This window comes from Camelus bactrianus, chromosome 2 (genome assembly GCF_048773025.1).
Source record: "Camelus bactrianus isolate YW-2024 breed Bactrian camel chromosome 2, ASM4877302v1, whole genome shotgun sequence".
Lineage (NCBI taxonomy): Eukaryota > Metazoa > Chordata > Mammalia > Artiodactyla > Camelidae > Camelus > Camelus bactrianus.
In genome coordinates, this window is record NC_133540.1 from 108499879 (window position 1) to 108525281 (window position 25403).

The 25403-nt window shown below is 42.5% G+C and overlaps 2 protein-coding genes across 13 annotated transcripts in view; both read left to right on the forward strand.

Annotated features, from left to right (window-relative positions):
- The window catches only part of TLR1 (toll like receptor 1), a 51360-nt gene extending 36562 nt beyond the window's left edge, over positions 1 to 14798 (forward strand). For 2 of the 3 annotated variants that reach the window (XM_074349246.1, XM_074349236.1), the window contains exons 2-3: positions 8788 to 8883; positions 11545 to 14798. In XM_074349246.1, coding sequence (XP_074205347.1) covers positions 11612 to 14002 — 2391 coding nt within the window. In that variant the 5' untranslated portion in view covers positions 8788 to 8883; positions 11545 to 11611 and the 3' untranslated portion in view covers positions 14003 to 14798. Of the gene's footprint in view, positions 1 to 6871; positions 6911 to 8787; positions 8884 to 11544 lie in introns of those variants that run through there. The other variant, XM_010962674.3, reaches the window with a different exon arrangement.
- Positions 1 to 25403, forward strand: part of TLR10 (toll like receptor 10) — a 68617-nt gene that overhangs the window by 36563 nt on the left and 6651 nt on the right. For 8 of the 10 annotated variants that reach the window (XM_074349185.1, XM_074349150.1, XM_074349141.1 and 5 more), the window contains exons 2-4: positions 8788 to 8883; positions 22249 to 22394; positions 25148 to 25264. The gene's annotated coding sequence lies outside the window, so the exon portion shown is untranslated. Of the gene's footprint in view, positions 1 to 6874; positions 6911 to 8787; positions 8884 to 22248; positions 22395 to 25147; positions 25265 to 25403 lie in introns of those variants that run through there. The other 2 variants (XM_074349221.1, XM_074349161.1) reach the window with 2 other exon arrangements.

Below are 25403 nucleotides of genomic sequence, written 5' to 3' on the forward strand. Positions count from 1 at the left end.
AGGCTTCTACCTGTAATTCGACACTGATGGTCCCAGCACCAGGCAGGAACAGGGCCATAGGATAAAACCACCAAGCTGCATGCTTTCCCTGGTGCCACCGGGTGTGCAGTGGGTCCCAGTTTGTGGGGCGCTCTGTTAAAGTGGGCCGGACATGTCCAGGCAAGTAAGCTCTACCCCAAGTACAGCGCCCTGTCCATTTAGCCGGGAGATAAGACCATCTGTGGGTGCCGCATACCCACAGGTACCCTGGTGGCAAGAAATTGGTGGGTTTTGTGCCAATTAAAGGTCGTCCATCCCACCAGGTGGAGGCATTTATATTATAAGTAATTTTGGCACATAGCTCTTCTGGGAGCCACCCCACTGTGCAGTTTGGAGCCTCGTGTTCAAACCACTGCTCAATATAGAGGGGGCTTTAATTTCTCACTTTTACATGAACACTATTCATCCATCCCCACTCATTCCGTACAGTCCTTCCAGCTGGGGAGGGGGGGCATTGCCCCGCTCACGTCGGAGTATCTCTTCAATAGTCTGCTGCCGCAAGTCCCAGGGCGATCTCGCTGTCCTGTTGGCATTCCATCGAATCAAGGTGCTCCAATTAGCTCCAGACATGGGGTGGAGGTGCCACAGCAGTCCATCTCCTGCTTCTATGGGAAGTTCAGTACAGACCCAACAGTGAGAGATGTTATGGACTCACGTGAATGTGTGTGCCCAGGAGAACATGGTATTTGCTGTTACCCTGGATGGAAGGACAGAACAGAGGTGGACACCATGATTGGCAAATCTCTCCCTTCCGGGAGGATGCAAGCCACTTTCTCATCCCGTGAGAGGACAGTGGTAGGAAGGGCTGTTCGCCCTGGGCAGTGGTACCACACCAGCCCGCCCACACTAAGTTGGTTACACTCTGGGAGAGCTTCAGGAGCTGTCAGTGGAATTGCCCAAAGCCGTAGGGCTTCTGCTCCTTTAAGTAGGGACACTCCTGTTTTCCCTAGAGTAACCTGCACATCAAAAGGCCATTCCCCCACTCGTGGGGTTACCTGCAGGGCTTTCTCTAGCCCATTGCCCCATGGTTCCAAAAGGGCTAGCCAGGGGCCTTCAGTCTGGACCTGATTCTTCCATGTCCAGGTGTCCTGTTTTCCCAAGTTCAACACCCTGGGGGCGTATAATATTAATACGTGCCCCGCTATTGAGACATCGGAGGCATTCTGCACAGGCCCAACTCTGAGCCTCCGAATAGTCCCTTGCAATAACTTTTCCAGTGGGCTCATACCTGTACAGCAAGGTTGTTCATTCAAAAGACGTACTGCCTGTGGCAAGACACTGTTCCAGCCTCGCCCTTGTGGTCTGAGAGCCCTCAGTTTGTCCTTCAATAGGCCATTGTACCGTTCAATCATTCCTGCTGCTTGAGGACGGTAAGGCACATGCAATATCCAGTTAATGTCATTTTCCTTGGCTCATTCCTGGGTCTGTTGGGCAGTAAAAGAGGTCCCTCTATCACTTTGTATTTCTAAGGGAGTCCCATAAAAGTCCCATAAAACTTCCAGTGCACTAATACTAGAGTCTGGTGTAGCTCGGGGCACATGATAAGCAAAACCTAGACCAGTAGCGGTGTCTACCACTGTCAGCAGGTACTGCAAGCCTGTACTAGGAGCAAAGGGGCCTACATAATCTATTTGCCGTACCTGCAATGGCTGAATTCCCTGTGCAATCTTCCCCATCTGTTGGGGCCATCACCGCTGGTGCGGGTGGTGCTTAGCACACCATGGACACTGCCGCACGGCATCTTTGGCTTCATGTGGCTCAGGTGCAGGCCCCACCAGTCGGCTACCTGTCTCATTGTGTATAAGCCAACATGACCAAGTTTCTTGTGGAGCCAGGGACCTATGTCGGGTGCTGGAACCATGGCCTGTATAGGGCGAAGTTGGGCTAGCACGTCAGCAGCATCATTGCCCGGTGCCAGGGCCAGGTGGTGCCCTGGTACGTGGTAAACAGTATACTGACCTTCTTGGCCTTTATCCCATAACTGTTTCCACATCTGTTGTCCCCATAGGGGCTGGTGCCCAGTCATCCAGTCTTGCAGGGCCCATTGGGGTATCCACAACGTAAGGCCTCGATATATGGCCCAACTATCTGTACAAATCTGCAAGGGGCTAGGTTCATTCATCAACACCAGCCATACTGCCCGTAACTCAGCCCATTGGCTGGATTGGCCTTCTCCGGTCTCATACCAGAAGGCTTCAGTGGCAGGGTGCAGTGCTACTGCAACCCAAGTGGGTGGACTGCCCTTACAAGATCCATCTGTATACCAAGCAGTTCCCGGGGGTGGCCCTTTCCCTTCACAAAAGGGACTGGGCACAGGATCCACCTCTTGTTGAGGGAGAGTCTGTACATCAGGTGCAACAAATCTCACAGGCCCTAACACCTGCTGCAACTCTGCAGTCAAGGGGCTAGCGGTGTACTGGGCTCTCTGTTCCAAATAAGCACCCCACTTCATCAGAGTTGGGGTTTGGGCAGTTCCCGATTGGGGCTGCTTTGCCCATGTCTGTACCCATCCTGCAATAGAGTATGTGGACTGCACTTGGACCTCTTGCCTCCCCGTCAGTGGCAATCAAGGATGCATAAGTTGCTAGCAACTGTTTCTTAATCAGAGAATAATGACAGTCAGCCCCTTTCCACAACTGAGACCAGAATCCTATGGGCACTTTCCGCTGCCCATGTTTCTGCCATAAGCCCCAGCCATATCCATCATTGTCCGAATGGACTGTCAACCAGAAAGGGAGGTCTGGATCTATAGTGCACAGTGCTTGTGCTTGTGCTTGGCTACCACCTGCTTAGTTTCAACAAATGCACATTCGGTCTCATCAGACCAATTCCAGACTTCTCCCTTTTTAATCAGCTTATATAGGGGTTTAGCTATTTGGGCCAAATGAGGAATAAACACCCGCCAGTATCCCAGAAGACCTAAATAAGTCTGTAACTGTTTAACTGTTTCAGGGCGGGAATATGCCTGGATTTTGTCTATTACTGCTTCAGGCAGCACTTTGTCTTACCCAACCAGACAACACCCAAGAATTTGACAGAATATCCAGGTCCTTGCACTTTGTCCTCATTCACGGCCCACCCCCAGCCCGCCAGGGCTTCTCGCAGCGCTGTGGCCCTGGTTTCCAAATCTGAAAGAGAATCAGAGGTTAACATTATGTCACCAATATAATGGAACAAACAAACAGTATCCAGTTTGCTCCATGTAGCCAGATCCTGGGCCACCAGGCCATGGCACAGTCTGCGGCAACACAACAAATGTCCATTGTCTGCCTTCCCAGGTGAAGGCAAACTGTTCTTGGCTCTCAGGGGCTATGTCTATCGAGAAGAATGCATTAGCCAGGTCAACCACATAGTGACAAGTACCCAGTTCATGGGACAGCTGGTCCATCAAATCTGTTATATTCAGCACAGCTGCATGCATAGGGGGAGTGACTTTGTTCAGTTCCCAATAGTCCACTGTCATCCTCCAGGAGCCGTCTGGCTTCCGCACTGGCCACACTGGAGAGTTATATGGGCTATGCGTAGCCCGAATTATACCAGCTTCCTCAAGCTTCAGAATAGTCTGTCCTATTTCCTCATGGCCTCTGGGCAATCGATTTTGCCAGACATTCACCACTCGCGTGGCCTGTGGCAAAATCAAAGGTGCATGATGAGGGTGTCCCCGTATAACTGTTTTCACCATGAACTCGAAGGTGAAATTCCCCTTGAGTCATCTGTATTTGCAATCCTTGCAAAATGTCTATCCCCAGAATGTACTCAGCTACTGGGGATATATGCACTTCATATGCAGCAGGGGGCAGACGGCCAATGCCCAAACTCAGAGTCACTCATTTAACACACATTTGCTTGTTTCCATATCCTTCTATATAAACCCATGGTCCCTGAAAATGCTCCGGATTTCCATGCACCAATGTAATTTCAGCTCCTGTGTCTACTAGTGCCAGCACTCGCTGTTTATTCATGGGGGACCAGTGGACAGTCAGTTCAACATGTGGCCTCTGGTCATCGGGGTGCCCCACATCCTGAACACCTTGGCCTTCCTCCTAGTCTGGGAGGAAATCAGCAAAGGCCACCTCTCGGGCCCGATGGGAGGTTGGCAATGGAGTATATTGTTGCTCGGGCCATAATTTCTTCCATAAGGCCATCAGCACCCCCAATGGCTGGCCATCTAATTTTACACGGTCCAGGCCAGCTGCCAGTAAATCGCACCATATCTGTTGGCAATCTAGCTTTCGGGGCCCTCCTAAAATTGGAGCTTTCCCCTTTCTCCTCCTCTGCGTGGACTTCCCTTTCTGAGTCACTGCACGGGAGCAGGGGGTCTTGGGCTCACCTTGAGTCTTCGCAGCACATACCCCCTTTTGGCACACCTCTATGTCCCCCAGACGAGCCAGAGCCTCAGTTACTTCATGTATGGGGTGGTCTACATATGGTGCTAGTAGCGCCACCATAGTCCCAAACGTTCCCGTTGGGCCATTAGCCAAAATCAAATCTTTCATTCGAGCTGTAAGGAGCTCATCATCCGGACTATGGAAATGCAAAGAAAATATCATCTGGCGCATGCCCATTTCCCGGACAACTTGCGCTAAGTCCAAATATGTGGTCCACTTACTCACGTGTTTAGGCAAATCCCCTGCACTTTCCCACACAGTGTGTACAGCAGCCATTAACCAGCTTATCAGCGTATGGTTGCCAGCATCAGCATTTGACTGGGGAACAGTTTGCAGCCTCTGCCGCAGTGAGGGGCAGAGTTGTTATGCTGGCCAGCTGGCCCATCTCCTTCAGAGATAGCTCGGTCTGGTCAGCCCCATCATCCCAAAGGCGCAGTAACCATGCGGGGATTGACTCACCCATACGCTGCTTGCATTGCTTTGCCAGGTCTCTCAATTCCATTGATGTGTAGGATGTATAGGTGGTTTGCCGTGTCACTTGCCATGGCCCCGCAGGAATTCCCCCCTGAGCCATAGGCTCCTCCACTTCCATCTGCTGCTTCATCATGGGCCATAGACGTAGTGGAACGGGGCTAGGAGCCGGGCTTATCACTCTCGGAGATGGTGGGACTGGAGCTACACAGGCATAGCTGCTCTCAGAGGTGGCGGGGCTAGCACCATGCAGACACCTTTCTGCTGTGCTGGGTCTCTGCTTAAGCTCCTCTTCTCTGCACTGCAACTCCTCCACTTGCATCTGTAAATCTCTCATGTCTTGGCTAGCATGCCATAAAACAGATAAGAACATCCAGGCTACCCTCCCGGCTGCCTCTTGGTGGGCTAATGGGACATTATTTTCTAACAGCTCCAACATCCTCTGGACGTCATCTGGCCGGGGTGCCACTGTGTCCCAATCCTCAGGCTGAGCCCACGTCAGCAAATAGGCTGTCACCGGGTACCATACAGAGGTAGGGGGCCACTTTGCTTCCATCAGAGCATCCCTGTCAGGGGCAGGGGGTTCAGAGGGGGCACTCACCTCATCCTGCTCACAGCGCCAAGTGTCAGCCGAGGGAGGCTGACATGGTGTTCTAGGTGGTGAGCGGCCCAAATTAAAAAATGCACAAGGAGTTGCCATACCGCCAGACAGACTTCAGCCAGAGACACCACGGGGTTAACAACACTTTATTGCCACAGGGAGGTGCACGCCTATGATGCACCTGTCCTGCTTTTATCTGTTTTCTGTCAGCACATGCGTGGTCTGAGTTTCTTTGTTCATTAGGCTTACAGAACATCTCTAGCACATGCGTACTTCTATTTTCTTTGTTCTAAATCTTATATAATTGACGCATGCATGGAGCAATTATTTACTGCATACTACAAACATGCTCTGTAGTCGTGGCCTTGGGTCCCATGGCCTTAACTCATCTCAAGGCCAGCTCACAGAGGGTATAGGAGGAAACAGAGAAAGACAGAATATTGAAGTGAAAGATAATCTCAAGGCTTTTAGTTTAGGGAAGTTGGCCTTGCTCACTGTGGTAGAAAAGCTGATTCCAGCAAGAATTGAGTCCAGCTTGTGACAGGACATCATGCAGTATTAGGCTGAGCACAAGCTCAGAGGAAAGACAGCTAGCATTTCTTAGTTTTATTTGTCTTGTTGTTTTGTTACTGTTATTGTTATTTTAAAAGACAAGAGTGGAGCTATCCGGTTGGATTTCTTGCGTGTGCTGACAACTAACCCACAGGAAGTGTCTTGGACCTTATCCAAGGAAAGAGATTGTTAGACAGCATGTTTGTCACATGAAGATTTTTTAAAAATCACTTTTTGAAGAAAGTTTGAAATATCCATGGAAGAAAAAATTGAGCACCGGATTTTCTCTGAAAAGCAATTTGTCAGAAAAGACGTGATTAGCATGCATTTTATATTAGCACATGAGTGCTCTCTCTTTATGAATGAGTTTTAGCAAAAAGTACATCTTGACCCCCTCCCTCGTTCCACTCTCAGTCATTTTTAATAGCGGCTTGATCAAAAGACAAGGAAAGCAAACCACCTGAAATACTTCAGACCGGTACTCCCACCTTCACCAGCACAGCTACAAGATAAGCATTTTGAATTCAGCCAATAAATCAACTGTGGGTTATTAACAGCACCTCCTTCACTTTGTTAGTGTGGACAATAGTGAGCTGACTAGTGGAATATGGAGAGCCACAAAGAAGTGGACCTATTTTAATGCAGGTTTATCAATTAACCAGACGGTTTTCTACAGATGAATAGGAGAAAGCAGGTTTACACTGACTGTATAGTGTAATTTCGGTGGGATTCAGTAGATGGCACAAAAGAGCTTCCCCGCCCCCCTCTGCAACATTAAATGTGGTTACCAAATAAACGTTTGAGGAAGTACTTGATTTTCCTACAGACTGCCAGCATGACAGAAGGACAGGTCATCTCGGTAAGTGATATCTTTTTAAACTACAAAAGAAAATAATAGTATTACTAGTTATTAGACACAAAAATCTCACAAGTTTCTATGATTAAGTTCTGGGTGTTTTTCTAAGTGGCTTATTTCTGTTGTGTACTCACTGTGGTTCGAACTAGCATTTGTTTATCAGCTCCTTGTCCTAAGTCAGAGAAAGGGTTTTTTTTATGTGTGTTTTTCTCTTGAATGGACCTCATCTCATGTGTGACTTGCTTTTGAGAGACATATTTGGGTTGGCAGATGAATTTTGGGTCATAAATGTCTCCTCAAGGGTTTCTTACAGAGATGCTAGTTGTTGATCGCAGGTGGCGTTGCTCTTCATCCAGTCCTCTCCCTTAGTCTCTTGGCCATGAGGATGCCAAGGACAATGGGATGTAAGTAAATTACTCCTGGAGTCAGTGCTGCTGAACACCACCTTTGTTTTTAGGGGCAGGTTCATTTGAGTTTTTTCTCTGGGCTGTTCCCATGAGCTATTCTTTTCTGTTTTCTCAAACCACTGAAAATGCTCTGGGTTGCTCTACCAGTCAGGTGGCATGGTAGGCTTTGAAAATGTTTCCCAGGCTACACCCAATTTGATTCAAAGAGTTGAAAGTGAGTGCAACTTTACAACAGAAAGCAAACGTTCACAAAACCACAGAGGAAACAAAGCAGAAAAGCTCCTGAGTTGGTTCTGATCCTTTCAGCCTGTGGTTAATAGCTAGTTGGTGCAAAGAAGACTCTCAATAAATATTTGCAGGACTGAACTTAATGGCCAGATTGATTGCATGAGTATTGGCCATTAAGACAAGTCAAAGTCCTGATCTAATGCTCCTGAAGTCTCCAAACAGAGGCAATTCACCTGTATTGGTGCATTGAATCATACAAGGTGAGGCTAAACCTATCATAATCATAAAAATTTACACAAGCCCACCAGAAATACTTTTATACTTTCAAATTAAAGCATCCTTTTACTGACCATGTTTGCAAATTAATAATTCTACTTGGTAGTAAAACAGTTTTGAGGCTCTACTATAGTTGAGATTCAGTGCTGATCATAGGACTTTCACAGAAAATACTGATTTTTCACTGATCTAGCAAGTTTGGTATATACAATTTATAGCTCCTGTAAGTACCTAAAAATCAGTTCCTTGTGTGTATGACACTTTGACTTCTTAATTACAGAAATAATGATAGTTTCATAAACTGAGTGCTCCCAATAAGGACTCTAAATGAAAGGGCAAGATGGAGGTTGGGCAAATAGGAGATATTTGAGTCAATGATTTCAGCTAGATAGAAAACGGAAGCCATGCTTTCATTAAATGCTTGAAGACAGGCAGTTTTATAAATGTAAATCTGTTGTGCTGGTTGCTTTTGGTAAGGAAACAGGAACAACGTTCATCTTGCTTGTGGTGGGTTCACTGTGTGTTAAGCACTCATGTTCATGCATGGAGTCCTATCTCTGCCCCTTGTCTCTCTGGACACTGTCTGTGCCCCATGCCTGACGATGCTGACCACGGCTTCCTTGAACTCTGGAGTTGGGTGGAAGGTAGAAAGATCCCCAGATTTTGATTCTGGCTTAGGAATAAGTAGGGAACCCCACTGGAACCAAGCCCAAACTGCTTTTACTTCAATTTACGTTTTACGGCATAGTTCTGTTTTGAGATGTTAGGCACTGGCTCAGGCATGTTATCTGGATTTGAATTTGGATTCTCATTGAAGCATTTCTCCTCGTATGAGTAGCTCTTTCAGGAATCTGGAGAGGAAGACTTGGGACATTTCTGGGTCTTTTGTCTAAATGCAATCAATGAGATAAAAATGCCACCCTTACTTTTAACATTCATTGTAATGTCTGTGTCCCCTTCTCTGCACAGAGTCTTCATGAGTGGTGATGGAGGGGCATCCCAACCCTCTTCTATGTTTGAAGAAGTCAGGACCACCAAGGCATCATCGGGCACCTCTGTGAAAGGGTAAGTCCAAGCAATGTCCCCGAAACCAGATAAATTTGCATATTGAGGAAATTTTGCAACCCAGGGTTGTTTCTGAGATGAATTATGTAGGTTCTTCTGTGCTTGTTGAGAGATGTGAGGGGACATGTGAAGAGGAATTTGACTCTTCACTGATATTAATGGCTTGCTTGTCTAATGCAGTTCTAGGGGATTTTGAATTAGTTCCTTGAAAGATCTGTGTAGCCATGTAGTCCCTGCCGAGAGGGTCTGTGGTGGTGAGGCGGGATGTATCACTTTCTGGGGTTCATACCAGCAGAACTCCCTCTGGTCTCATGTGCCATTGGAATGGTGATAACAGGGTAGAATCTGAACTGTGGTGGGTTGACAACTGGTGCAACAAGCACAGCCTGGAATGATGCCTAGCGTTTTATAGGGAATACATATATACTTGATGAATGAAAGATAAAAGGTTTTCTGAATAAGAGAGAGGAGGAAGCTGCTCCCATCTCAAAACCTTTCAGGGCTCACTGCCCCCTCATCACTCTTAGAATAGAAACCCAACTCTTAGCAATCCTCTACACCCTGTGATCTTGGCCCTAACTCTCCTCACGCTCGCTCAGTCCATGCTAGCGCTGACCTCCTTACTGTGTCTCAGACAAACCCAGCTCAGCCCCATCCCAAGACCTTTGCGCCAGCCTTTTCATTTGTCAGAAATGCTTTTCCCCCAGATCTTCCCATAGATTATTCATTCGCTTCCTTCTAGTTTCTACTCCAATACCATCTTCTCAGAAAGGCCCTCTCTGACTAATCAATCTAGAAAAGCTACCACCAACCGCTGTTATATACCTACTGTTATTCTTGATCGATTTACCCTGCTTTAATTTTCTATATAACACTTATCACTCTACGAAATTATGTTCAGTCATTTATTTGCCTATTTTCTGTCTCCCCACTAGATAATAAGCTCTTAAGAATTACAACTCTACCCACTTCACTGCTTTATCTCTAGTTCCTAAAACATGGTCAGAAGGTTATCAACAAACACTGGTTGAATAAATAAATCAACAGATGAATGGACTTTGTGAGAGATCTTTTATCATGATCTAATTACCCTTTTAATAAGATCAAAGTTAGGTAGCAAATTGTGTGTAGGTAACAAAAGATAATGCGAAAAGAATCCTAATTCACCTGCATGGGAAGGGAACTCTCAAGACAGCCATGGGGAGGTACATTTCCAAGGTGGAGGGTACACCAGCTGTGATCCTAATCTTGAGAGTGCTGGGGTCAGAGGACTTTCCTGTGAATATGTAAAACCATCTGTATTAGTTTCCTGTGGCTATTGTAACAAATTATCAGAACTTGGTGGCTTAAAACAACAGAAATTTGTTCTTTCATGGTCCTGGAGACCAGAAGTCCAAAATGAGGGTGTCAGCAGAGCCATACTCCGGAGCCTCTCTGGCATCTGCTGGCTGTCTGGCTCTTGGCATTCCTTGCCTTGTCAGTGTGTGGTTCCAATCTCTGCCTCTGTCTTCATATGGCCTTCTTCTCTTTGTCAGTGTTGTCTCTATCAAATATCTCTCTGCCTTTCTCTTTTTTATTTATTTTTGGTGGGGGGTGGTCATTAGGTTTATTTATTTAATTATTTTTGTAATGGAGGTACAGGAGATTAAACCTAAGACCTCGTGCATGCTAAGCATGTGCTCTACCGCTTGAGCTACAGCCTCCCCCCTTTTTAAAATGAATTTTTAATTCTTAAAATTTTTAATTATTATTTTTGATTAAAATGTAGTTGACGTACAATATTACATTAGTTCCAGGGTACTACATAATAATTTGACATCTACATACATTGTGAAATGATCACCACAACATGTCCAGTAACCATCTGTCCCCATACAAAGTTATTGCAGTATTACTGACCATACTCCTTATGCTCTATATTACATCCCTGTAACATTTAGTATCTAACTGGTGGTTGGTACCACATAATCCCCTTCACCTATTTTGCCCTTCCTCCATTCCCCTCCCCTCAGCAACCACCCATTTGTTCTCTGTATCTGTGAGTCTGCTTTCATTTTATTTTGTTTGTTTTGTTATTTAGATTCCACATATAGGTGAGATCATGTGGTTTTTGTCTTTCTCTGTCTGACTTATTTCACTACCTTCTAGATTTATCCATGCTGCTGTAAGGCAAGATTTCACTTTTCTATGGCTGAGTAATATTCCATTGTATATATATACCACATCTTTATCATTCACTTATTGATGGACACTTAGGTTCCTTCCATATCTTGGCAATTGTAAATAATGCTCCCTCTGCCTTTCTCTTATAATACTTGTCATTGGACTTAGAGACCACCTAGATAATCCAGAATCTTCTCATTTCAAGATTCTTAACTTAATTATCTCTACCAATACCCAATATTCAATTAGGAGATTAGGACATGGTTAGGAGGTGGATATATCTTTTGGGGGGGTGGGGGGCATCCATTGCACATCCATATTAAAAGTTATTTGATTAGATGTAGTATAATTATTTATCAGTGTATATATTTCCCTGATTTCAGGGTGTGGGACTCCAATGAGTGTAGCCTTCATTTTATGAGTCTCTAGTAAAAAAATGTTTAATGTCAGCCACCCCTAATTTAATACAATCACTTAATGTGGATTTTTTTCCCCTAGGATCTGTATCTGTATCAAGATACTCTGAAGAATAGCAACTACCCTTGGGAATGTCTCTTGTTACAAAATGACTAAAATGAAGTCTGGCATCTTCCATTTTGCCACCATCTTCATATTAACACTTGAGATCAGAATCCAATTATCTGATGAAAGTGAATTTTTAGTTGATAGATCAAAAACAGGTCTCATCTGTGTTCCCAAAGACCTACCCCTGAAAACAACAGTCTTAGATATATCACAAAACTCTATTTCTGAGCTTCGGGCACCTGACATCCTATCACTATCAAAACTGAAAATTTTGATACTTTCTCATAATAGAATCCAGTATCTTGATATCAGTGTTTTCAAATTCAACCAGGAATTAGAATACTTGGATTTGTCCCACAACAAGCTGGAGCAGATTTCTTGCCACCCTATTCTGAACCTCAAGCACTTAGACCTCTCATTTAATGCATTTGATGCCCTGCCCATTTGCCAAGAGTTTGGCAACATGTCTCAACTACAGTTTCTGGGGTTGAGTGCCACACAGTTTCAAAAACGTAGTCTGCTGCCAATTGCTCATATGCATATCAATAAGGTTTTACTGGTCTTAGGAGACACTTACGGGGGAAAAGAAGACCGTGAGAGCCTTCAAGACCTGAACATACAGAGTCTGCACATTGTTTTCCCCACAGGAAAGGAATTCCATTTTACTTTGGACGTGTCACTCAGCACTGCAGTAAGTCTGGAACTGTCTAACATCAAATGTGTTCTGGGTGATGATGGATGTCCTTATTTCCACAATGTTCTGTCAAAACTCCAAAAGAATTCAAGGTTATCAAATCTTACTTTAAACAACATTGAAACAACTTGGAATTTTTTCATCATGATCCTCCAGTTGGTTTGGCATACGAGCATTGAGTATTTCTCAATTTCAAATGTGAAACTACAAGGTCACCTTGGCTTCAGAGATTTTGATTATTCTGACACTTCACTGAAGGTCTTGTCTATACACCAAGTCGTCACTGATGTGTTTGGGTTTCCACAAAGTTATATCTATGAAATCTTCTCAAATATGAACATCCAACATCTCGCAGTGTCTGCTACACACATGGTCCACATGGTTTGCCCATCCCAAATTAGCCCATTTCTGTATTTGGATTTTTCCAATAATGTCTTAACAGACATGGTTTTTAAAAATTGTGGAAATCTGATTAATTTGGAGACATTCAGTTTACAAATGAATCAGTTAAAAGAACTTGCAATTATAGTTCATATGACCAAGACAATGACATCTCTACAACAATTGGATGTTAGCCAGAATTCTCTAAGGTATGATGAAAATGAAGGAAATTGCTCTTGGACTAGAAGTTTATTAAGTTTAAATATGTCTTCAAATATACTTACTGACTCTGTTTTCAGATGTTTACCTCCCAGGGTCAAGGTTCTTGATCTTCACAATAACAGAATAAGGAGCATCCCTAAAGATGTCACCAGTCTAGAAGCTTTGCAAGAACTCAATGTTGCTTTCAATTTTTTAGTCCACCTTCCTGGATGTGGTACCTTTAGCAGCCTTTCTGTACTGATCATTGACTATAATTCAATTTCCAACCCATCAGCTGATTTCTTCCAGAGCTGCCAGAAGATTAGGTCCCTAAAAGCAGGGAACAATCCATTCCAATGTACATGTGAGCTAAGAGACTTTATCCAGGGTATAGGCCAAGTACCAAGTGAAGTGGTAGAGGACTGGCCTGATTCTTATAAGTGTGACTATCCAGAAAGCTATAAGGGAACCCCACTAAAGGACTTCCACGTATCTCAATTATCCTGCAACACAGCTCTGCTGATTGTCACCATTGGGGTCACTGGGCTGCTGGTGGCTGTTACCGTGACCGTCCTCTGTATCTACTTGGATCTTCCCTGGTATCTCAGGATGCTGTGTCAGTGGACCCAGACCCGGCACAGGGCTAGGAATGTACCCTTAGCAGAACTCCAAAGAACTCTCCAGTTCCATGCTTTTATTTCATACAGTGGGCACGATTCTTCATGGGTAAAGAGTGAATTACTACCAAACCTAGAAAAAGAAGATATAAAGATTTGTCTTCATGAGAGGGATTTTGTTCCCGGCAAGAGCATCATGGAAAATATCATAAACTGTATTGAGAAAAGTTACAAGTCCATCTTTGTCTTGTCTCCCAACTTTGTTCAGAGCGAGTGGTGCCATTATGAACTCTACTTCGCCCACCACAACCTCTTCCATGAAGGATCCAATAACTTAATCCTGATCTTGCTGGATCCCATTCCACAGTATTCCATTCCTAACAGCTATCACAAGCTCAAAGCTCTCATGGCACAGAGAACTTATTTGGAATGGCCCAAGGAGAATAGCAAACATGGACTTTTTTGGGCTAATCTAAGAGCATCTATTAATATTAAATTGATGGAGAAATCAAAAGAATTAAGTTACACACAGATCTAAAAATATTCCTCTGCTGCTTTTAGAAAAAATGTTGCTGCTTTTGCAAGTTCCAACAATGACTTTATTTTGCATTAACACGAATCTAAACATGACTTTAAATTTAAGATGTAGACAAAAATGTGTACATCCTCTCAGGCCTCAGTTCCCCATTTATACATGGTAAGAAAAGTAAATGAAGTGATATAATTTCTATGTAAATGGTTGATTTCTAACATGAGGGATTCATCTGTTTCTTTGCTAGGACTGAATTCACTGAATTTATCATGTAATCGAGAGAAGCACCTGTTCAAACAACTTCAGTTGATATGTTTCTGTGTGCCAGGGTCAATGTTAGAAAACCCCATGCCTTTTATACCTGTAGCTAGGTTTCCATAGCAGATTTCTATAGCTGTTGGTGTCTTCCTCATTTCCACTCAACATTCGCCTCTGCATGTTGAGGGCTGTTTATTTCTAATGCTGGAGATTCTCTCCGTGAAGGATTTTCTTCTTGGCCATGAGAACCCACTTTACCCACACAAAGGGAAATTCAGAAGTGCTGGAGGGTATCCTTGGAAGCAGCCTTCCACCAATATCAGAAAGAGAATTGGCAGATAAATACCTCAACTTTCTCACTCATTTTGGGGGGACAAATCTGGGGTGTACTTTACATTCCCGCTGAATCTCCCAGTAGGATGCAATCCTGATTTTCTATGGTAGAAATGACTTTATTGGCCTCCTTTCTATTTTTATTTCATATCCTCATTCTTCCAAGGGTGTTTCCTGGGATCACCTCTGAAATAAACTGCTTGCAGTTGAATACTCGTCTCAGGGTCTGCATTGGAACTTAATCCCAGAGTGTGTTACATCTCAGGTCAAATGGAAATTCTGAGTCTGGTTTTCTGTGGCTGGAGATCTTGCTGAGATTCTAGTTGTTTGAACTAGAATGCATGGGAGCCTTTGCTCTTTTGAGCAAAAGGAGGAATATAGCCGATGTGTACTGCTTCTATACATAGTATTCCTGTCTTTTGGGAAACTATTAAAATAGGGCATGAGCAGATTGGAGCAGTGCAAGGAGTGGGCTACGTCAGATTTCTTTCCAGCTTTATTATAACAGCTATTTTTCATACTCATCAATCATTCTGTCTAGACACTTTTACTCTGACAGCCATCTCTAGGCAGGTGTAGCCTGGCAGCACCTCATCGTAGCTGCACCATCTATCTCTCACTTTATGCTCCATGACTTCACTAATACCACTGTCCAGGATGTTTGTGGAATCCTGTTCAGTTATTCTGGTACATGCACACACCTGGAAGTTCCAGAGATCTTGTCTAAAGAGATCTTTGGCCACCAAAGGGACGGGAGCCATTAGATAAATATTCCTCTCTCTTTTATTTTTGGGTAAGAAAATGAGGCATAGTCTGCACATTCCTCAGAGAGTCCCCAGTGGGATTGAACCTTCCTTGGCCACAGGAGTAACCAGTTCAATAACTTACTCTTGGATTGGCTTTGCCTTCATCCTTGTTTCATTCTTCTCAGTCCCCTCACTCTTGAGTCCTGAGACCACTTCTTCAAACCAAATGACCTGCACATAAAGCTCTTGTGTGAGTCTTCACTTTTGGGAGGATAAACTCAAGTAAGACTTAATATACTAGTTATTTCTTGCCCTAAAAAAAGCCCTATGAATCCAGATAACAAAAATAAAAATCAATGGAACAAAAATATAAATGGAAGTTCAAAGGCCATTTAGATTGAGTGAAAAAAAAAATCTTTTTAGAAGTGGTCATTTTTCCATTGGGCTTTGAAGGAGACTTTAACTTTGGATTTTTTTGATGCATAATGATGAAGAATGGAAAGACCATTCTAAATAGACAGATGGGGGAGCAAAGACAGGAATACCCAGGCCTATTCTGGGACTACTGTCCCAATTTGACTGGACCATGAAATTTATGAAAAGTAACAGTGAGACATAAGCATGGAGAGTTAGATTAAGATCATAGTGTCAAGGGTCTGGAAAGACAAGCTATGGACTTGACATTTAGGAATACAAGAAAGTCATCATTTATACTTCTGTGAGAATTAATAGTGGAAAACAAATTGAAACCATGAAATATATACTAAAAATGGAGAAAAGCGCTTGTTCTGTAATGGAAGTTGCAACCGTTGCTAGACCTGGATCTTCCTGTTTTCTCTAGGATGACTGCCCTTCCTGTTACTGAACTTGAAGATTTCATAACCAAGTTTCAGTTGCTCAGCACTAGGTGTATTTCAATTGCAATCCTAGTTGCATTTCAATTCCAAGTTTCAATTGCTTAGCACTAGTTTGCTGGGTCTGATGTAACAGAGTACTACACTCTGAGTGGCCTAAACAACAGAAATTTATCGACTCATAGTTCTGGAGGCTGGAAGTCCAATATCAAGATGTCAGGAGGGTTGGGTCCTCTTGAGGGGTGGGAGGGAAGGATTTGCTCCCAGCCTCTACCCTTTGGTTTTAGATGACTGTCTCTCTCTGTTTCTTCACATGGTCTTCCCTCTATGCCTATTTATGCCCCAATCTCCCCTCTTTTATAAGGATACCAATCATATTGGATTAGGGCCCACCCTAATGGCCTCACCTTAACTAATAACATCTACACTATCCTTATTTCCAAATAAGGTCACATTGTGGGGTACTGGGGTTTAGGACCTCAACAAATGGATTTTAGGGGACACGATTCAACCCATCACATCTTGCAAGTCTAAAAAAAAAAAAATCCTTAAAGGCAGCCATAAAGTCAGTTAAAGTTTATCTAACAAACTCAAGATTCTGAGAAGTTACATCAATCTGTGTATAAATATCTGATCTCCTAAGTGGTTTTAAAGAGGCAGCTAGGAGGTTGAGATTGTGCTTGTGGAATCTCCTGCCAAAGAATTCCAAGTTGGGAGATGAGGAATTCAGTTCAAAGTGTGGACAAATACATAGTAATGAAAATAAGAAATGAGAAGGCACATCGCAGATTGGATAAATTAGCAAGCTCTGATTTGGAACAACTGGGTTTCAATTATAGCTCCATTACTTATATGTGCATGATCTTGAACAATTAAAATTTCTAAGCCTAAATTTCATTATTAGTAAAAGGTACCCTTAGAGTAGCTAGCCAAGACCTTTAGATTTCAAGGTATGAATTAAAGACTGGTTGCAATATGTCCCCCAAAGGGCAGAGTTTACATGACCAACTTTCCAAGTGGTTCTGTTGAAGCCCCTTTTCCTAGGATTGAGATAAAAGGGAATTCATATTACACCAAAAGCTCTCCAAACCCTCTTCTAATCTTAACACCTCTCAGACTCTCCAATCCCTTTTCTTGGCTAGAAGTAAGCAAAGGGTTACAAACTCAGTTATCTAGTCTCACACTTCACCCAGGGTTCTCGACCAAATTAAGATGAAAACAGTTCCATTTTTTATCAGCTTGTTATTACTAACAAGGCTGCAGGGGAGGGGGCATTTTATATAGTGGTAATAGAAGGACCAAGGAGTTGGCAATATATAAATAGCCATGATCTGTGACCTGTAATTCCACTTCTAGAAATATATCGTAAGGTAATAAGTTGAAATGTGGACAAATATTTCTTTACAAGTATGTTAACTGCAAGGTTATTGTTAACAGTGAAAATTTTGAAGCTCTCCAAATTTCCAACAATGGAAGAAACATGCTGGGCTCATTTCGTGACATATTTTACAATTACTAAAAATAGTGTATAGGGTTAAGATGGTAAATTTTGTGTTATGTGTTTTTTACCACAATTTAAAAATAACAATGTATGGGAAGTCTTTTTTATTAACATAAGAGAATGCTTACATTACAGCAGAAATGAAAACCATAGAAATTTTGAAATGCAAAATTGTATGCACAGGATGGTTTCAATATGTTAAAAATATGCAGAGAACACAATCTAGATGAAAATATACAAAAATATTATCACTACTTGCCTGTGGTTGATGCTTGCTTTTGCTTTTACATTTTTCTGTACTTAAAATTTTTACAACCAAGAAAAAAGAAAATGGGGTTTAGGGGAATAAAACTAGGTCTCCATTAGAGCTGAAAGTAGCAGAGAATAAAGGTTATGGAACTGGGTTCTGCACACAAGCATTCTGGAATTAAATCCTGGCTCAATTTCTCTGTAACTGTGTCCTTAACTTTTTCTAGCCTCCTTTTTCTCATCTGTAAAATGGGCATGATAACCTTTCTTATATGGTTAAGAAGTCAGAGGAAAGTGGGTCTGCAAAAGGTTGATAAACATTAGCTCTAATGATGACATTATTATTATTGTGATTGCTATTATCTTCATTCCCTTATGCCACCGAATGTGGAACTGGAGCTAAGCTGCTGATCATGTTCAGTCTAGACTGTCCTGGGCTTTCTAAGAATCAAAAAAATTAGAAAAGGGACGGAATTTGACTACAAACCACCCCCACCCCCCCTTCCCGGGAAACAGCTGTATCTTAAAACAAACAAGCAAATGAATAAAAAACCAAAACCAACTAAAAATGGCAAACGGGGAAATACTAAATTGGGAAGTAAAACTGGTAGCAAATATCTCAGATAAAAATTCTCTTCCTTTTTTATATAAAGGATAAGATAAAATAGAAAAGCACTAAGATCCCGACTGATTTATTGGTGAAGAGATGGACAGCTCAAAACAGAGTCCAGTTACAAAGCAAACACGTGAAAAACTTCAACCTTACTAGTGCAACCTGATTGTCACCAAAGTTTCTTTTTTTTTTTTTTTTTAAATTGAAGTACAGTCAATTACAATGTGTCAACTTCTGGTATACAGCACAATGTCCCAGTCATGCATAAACATACTTATATTCATTTTCATATTCTTTTTCATTAAAGGTTATTCCAAGATATTGAACATAGTTCCCTGTGCTATACTGAAGAAACTTTTTTCTTTTTGTCAACAAAGTTTCTAGGTGTGGGGTTATCACCTTGTATTTTCAAGTAAAGCCACTTGAGTGCCCAGCCTTAGGAAAGCTGTCCCTCCTGAGGATTTCAGAGGCATTCTGAACTCCCGGCCACCTCTCCTGTGCTTCCTGGACTGTGTCTTCTGTGGCTCCCCAACACTGTGGACCAGCTCACCCCTGCCTTCCTTGGGTGTTTCAGAGCTCTCTAATAGACTTCATCTTCATACTAGGACACAGTTGCTTCCTGAATTCCCCAAGTTAACACCCACACAAGTGGATGACAACCCTTAATAAAAAGCCATGATCAAAGTTAATCAACAAGGTCCCAGGCACCATGCCTTTGAGAGGCAAGGGACAGGAGTGCTGCATGTTGATGATGTGGTCACAGACAGGCCCATGAAGATGTTCACCCTTCTTCCCGGAAGTTCAGTATGTCTTAGAACTTAAATATGATAGTCCCCTCCCCCAAAGAAATGAGAGCCTAAATCTGGGAGATCCACATCTATCTCTTTCTGGAACTAAATGTTTATTTGTTTTTTCGAAATATAATTCAGGGAACATAACCTCTGTCACTATTTTCTCTTACTAGAGGAGCGCCACCCAATCAACAGGCGCTTCACACTAGACTCCCAGACCGCAGAGGGGCAATGGGGGAAGCAGCGGGCCCGGCTGGCTGACTCTGTGCACTTGATATTCCTTCCTGCTTGCATCAGGGGAGGCTCTAGCAGGGGCAACACACAAAGGAAGCCCGCAGACTATTGGGTGGTCCAGGGGCCCCCTGCCCAATAGAGATGCTCCATTTTGGATGGTGAGAAAAAGAGGAGCCAATCAGATTTCTTATCTTGGGGGCTGTACCCTCAGGATGAGCTTCAGTGCTGCCCACCAGCCGTGATACTGAGAAAGGCAGGAAGAAAGTGGGAAGAAAGAGGCAAAGGCAGCAGGAAAGAGAAGCTGGGAGTAAAAAGAGAAGCAGGCTGAGAAAGAAAGAGTCAAAGAGAAGCTGAGTCAGAACTAGAGTAGAGAAGAGCCCTTTGCCCAATTTGGAGGGTAGCAAGCCGGCCTTCCAGGTCTCTGTGAAGCCTGCCTGTGTGCCGCTGGGCTCCCTCACTTCCTGTGGGTTCTCTTTTTTTCTGTAGTGTCTTTAAAATAAACCTCCATCCAGTTGAGGTAACCCAAAGTTCTCTGTTGGTTCCAAGTTATATGGCAGGCAGAAGTCTGAAATCAGGGGATGGCATGAGGGAGGAAATGTATGAGAGAGAGAGAGAGGGAGGGAGGGAGAGAGAGAGAGAGAGAGATGGGGGCATATCATGTCAGATATCTATGAAGCTCAGAGCAAGAGGAGAAGGGGGAAAAAGGAGGGTAAAGTGGATAAGAATGTTTTATGAGAATGAAAAATATTACTAGCTAAAGATGTCAGCACATACGGTTCTGAGCATACTGTTATTGCTTATTGCAAATAAGGGTTTAAAGATTTTAGAAATTCCAGGTGATGGCAGAGGGAATAGTATTTAAACTGTTGGGCACCTGAAGCAAACATTGTGGGCTTCAGAGCCAGATAGACTCAAGTTTTGAATCTTGATTCCACTTCTTACGGGATGATGACCTTGGGCAAGTTTCTTGTTCTCTCTGAACCAGACTCATCTGTCAAGTGGGAATCATATGTATGTTCTATGTAGTTTGCAGTGAGGATTCAACAGTATGTTGTTTGTAACACTTGCTGCCCTTGGGAAGAAGGCAAGCGGTAGTGATCACGATGGGGATGATGACAACACAGAATACTACTCTCTAACTTGGCTTCTTTCTGGAAATTAAATTGAAAAAAAATAAGTAAAGAAAAATTCCACATTCACTGACCGTGTAAAGTGTTTAAAAATGTTGGGCTCTGAAAAAAATGTGTCTTTGGACACCAAAAACCCCAAGTGATTATTTTTCCTTGACAGGGATGTTTAGAATGTGAGAGTGCTGATTGTAGTCATTTGAGAATTCTTGAGATGAAGGGAATGTTAGCGCCTAGTTCGTGCAACAAGCTAGGAATGCTCTCCAGCACTCTTGCTGGGCACGGGCCCGGGCCCGGTACTTGTTTCCAGGTGTAGACGGTTTCGTCTCTGTGAAGGTGGCAGCAGAGCGGACTGTATCTGTTGTGTTTTTCTTTAAACAGTTATTCATTGTGTGATTTTCTCTCTACAATATACATACAAATACACGTTATTACATTTTGACTAAAAATCCCCAATATGATTGTGAAAAACTATTTTGTTTTAAGGACCCCCCCCACACACAATTTCATATTTACATAAACTTATTATAATTATTCAGTTTCAAACTGACTATTCCTCCCATGGACAAATCCATTTGGAAATTTTCACCTTCCTCAGTGAGCTCCAGCAGTGTCAGCTGAATCTAAAGTCAAGCATAAGTAAAACTTCAAAAATTGATGCTTTGAAAAAATTGACCTCTTCTCTGCACACTACATTAAAAAATACCACGCTTGTGTTACCACTTCATTTCAAGACGAGGCCTCTGGCCCTTCCCACTCTCTCCCAATCAGACTGCTGAAATTTTGCAGCCACCGTTTTCATTTCTTCTCATCACCACTTGGCCTTCCCACCCAGTTTGAAGGGCAGGATGACTGATGTGAACCTTGAAGTGAAGCACCATCAAAGTGCTGTAAGCTGCTGTGGGAAACAGTATGGCAGCTCTGCAAAAATTCAGACACAGAATTGCCGTAGGGTCCAGCAGGTCTGCTTCAAGGCATCTACCCTGAAGAACTGAAAGCAGGGACTTGAACAGATAATTGTACACATCCATGTCCATAGAAGCACTATTCACAGTAGTCAAAGGGTGAAAACAACCCAAATACCCATTGATGGATGAATGGATAAGCAAAATGTGGTATACACACGCAATGGAATATTTTTCAGCCTTAAACAGGAAAGGAAGGAAATTGTGATACATACTACAACATGGAAGAATATTGAACACATTATGCTAAATGAAATAAGGCAATCACACGAATGTATGATTCCACTTATTTGAGGTGCCTAGAGTAGTCAAATCTGTAGAGACAGAAAGTAGAACAGTGGTTACGGGGGAGCTGAAGGGAAGAAAAAGTGGGGAGTTGTTGTTTAATGGGTACAGAGTTTCAGTGTGGGATGATGAGAGAGTCCTGAAGCTGGGTGGTGCTGATGGTTGAACGACTATGTGAATGTACTAAAAGCCACTGAACTGTACACTTAAAATGGTTAAAATGGTAGATTTTATGTCGTGTGTATTTTCCTGCAATTCTTTAAAAAGTGATCTAAGATTATGATGAACTTATGCAGCATGTAATGCCCCCAGCATGCAGTAGAGGGCAAAGGAGTGCAAACTTCACAGAAAAGCTGGACTCAGGCACTCCTGGAGCCAGTCCTGGTTCTGTCAATGAATCATCCGCACCTGCAGCTCTGCCGGAGCCGCTGCCAGCCTGGGGGTAAGAGCTGTTAGCTTTCTTTGTTAGAACACTCATGAAAAAGAAATAAGAATTGCATGGGGTCTTTTCTAAACAAAGTGGGAGGGAAGTAGATTTATTCACATTTTCAGATTATTCAGATTTACTCAGATTATTCAGATATTCAGACTGATTCAGTAGATGGAAAGCAGATGTGTTCAGGTTTTTAGTCTTTATTATTTTGCCTATATTAATCTAAAGATTGATGATTAGTGAGTGACCCTGGGGCTTACTGTTGATCACTATTGATTTGAAGAATTGTCTTGTAGGTGCTTGAGAATTTGACTTTCCTTTTTGCTGGCTTCTTGAACGTTGTGACACAGAGCAGACTATAAATAGCTTTGAAGAAGGGACATGGGGTGGGAGGGGAAGGAAGAGGCCACAGTGGTAGCTAGTCCTGCCAGTGGAATCAGCCTCGGCAATCACACCATAAGCTTCTTCATTTCAGAGTTTGAAATGCCTTCAATTTAGGATCCAGAAGGGACCAGATTCTGGGTTCAAATTCATGTTCTACCAGTTATTTACTGGATTACCTTGGGCAAATTACTTAACCTCTGGGTTTTAGCGCCTTCATTTTTAAAATGGGGATATCCATCATTTTGTTGGGTTGTTGAGAGGATTGAACAAGGTAATGTATGGAAAGCATTTAGCTCCTTACCAAGCAGATAGGAAACACTCATAAAACGTCAGTCATCCTTGCTCTTATGTTCATTAGAGATCATTCAAATTTCAATGGGTTTTTAACCCCTTTTTAACCCCTTCTCCATTTTTTTTTTTGCATCATTGGGTAAAGAAAAATTAGATGATTAAGTATTCTCTGGCAAGCCACCACAAGTCATTTCATGGTGTCTTTTGACTTAGACTTTTAAATCATAAACTATTAAAGAAAGCCATTCTGTTTTTCACCAGCTTTCAGTGCACAGTGACAGTAATATGAATATGATAATAATATATTTATTGACTGCATCTTTCATCAAAAGTTTATGTCAGACTTTTAAAAATGTTTAAATGAAATACCATAACTTGTATGCATTGCCTGAGAGATAGGGCCTTTTTCTTTTATTATGTTAAGAGAAGTTCAGAAAGAGTTTCTTAACTTCTTTCTTAACTTCACTTTTTTAGAATAAGTTTCACGTGAGGTTGTGGTACTGTGCAGAGAGAAAAAAGGTGGGTAAAACTTGAAAGCTATGACATCTCAACACAGAGGATTCCAGACAAACAGCTGAGTTAGACTTTGCTGCATTTTTCAAGGGCCATAGCTCTTAGACCGAAGAGCTTAAACTAAGTTGCTGTGAATTGAAGAACTTGGTGAGAAAATAATGGTAAAAACACCTTCATTGTCTTAGTGACATAACTTAGTGACTATATCCAGTGTCCTACCAAGCCATACTGGAGCTTGAGACAAGAGGAGAAATCAGTAAAACTCATTCTGTCTTTATGAAAAAATTTTAATTTTTGTTTGTCATGGATTTTACATTCACTTTAATTTAAAAAAATATTTTACTAAAATATTACTCATCTTGATTACTGAGTTTCTTGGTGCCTCTTAACATTTGTGCCTGAAATCACCTTAGTTTTGGCCCTGCGAACTGCTACCATTTGTGATATACTAGGCGTGACACCAAGTGATTTATATACATTATCTCCTTATGCCTCTGCAGAACCTTTCAGCAGTTAAATCAATTATCTAAGTTATCACATCCAGTGAAGGGCTAAGATTGGACTTGAACACAGACCTGTCCATCCCTGACAGTAAACTTACTCTTTAACCATCATGCACTGCACTGTAACAGGAGTTCACAACTCAAATTAATTCATTTGATACATATTTTTGAGAGTATGTTATATACCACCTTAGGCTAAGGAATAAAAAATTGAAATCATTCATTTATTCTTATATACATGAATGTATTTACTGAACATATGCCATGGACTGGGCACTGTTGTACATGCCAGGGATACAGAGGTGAACAAGGTTGTTAGACCCCCTTCTCTTGAGTGTGAGAGGTGAGGGTGGGGTGTAGTCAACAAACAAATAAATGAATAAAAGTTTCAGGGAGTGGTAAGTACTCTGTTTTGTAGAGAAACAAAATAGGATGATGTGCATGACTAGCAAGTTAATCTAAATGTCCTCTTTAGATTAGGGGGTCAAGTCAGGTTTCTTAGAGGAGATGAACTGTAAGACAAGACCTCAATGATAAGAAGGATCCAGCCAAGGAAGGATGGGAGAAGAACATCCCAAGCTGAGGGAAAAGCTAGTGCAAAGGCCCTGAGGTTAGAGTAAAATGTGGCCATGGAGCAGAGGGTCAGTCTTACTGGAGTTCAGAGGGCCAGGATAATATGAAATGAGATCCTACAAGGAAGAAAGACCAGCCCATGGAGGGTTTAGTAATCCAGTATTGGGTTTGGATTTCCTTCTAAGGATAATAGCACATTAGTTAGGACATAGGCGGGTGCTGTAACAAGTGACCCCAAAATACAATGGCTTCATCAAGACAGTACTCAACATAATGGCTCAATCCGTGTCTGTCCTTGTAGGTAATTGATCTAAAACCTAAATCGGAAAAAAAAAAAAAACCCTAAATTGGGTAGCACTTGCAGACTTACTCATTGGGTTCCTTGGACTGTGTATAAGGAAATGTTAAAGAATCAACATGTCTTAGTGAGATATAATTTCATCATGGTTAATATGTTATAGCATATATTGGAAACAGATTTATCTTGACTTACCCTAGAGACACAAGATAGCAGAATGGCTAAGAGCCCCGGCTCTGGACTCACCATGGATTAACTTTGTGACCATGAGGCAGCTACAGGACCTCTCTAAGCACCACCTTTCATATCTGTAAATGGTGAGTAGTGTTGTAAGGATCCATCTGTGTAAAGTCAGTGTTACTTAGCCCAGTGAATGGTAGTTGTTACCCAAAAAGACATTGAGTGGCCACTGCCTCATTTGCATGAGAGTAAATTTGGCGTGGACATACTATCAGA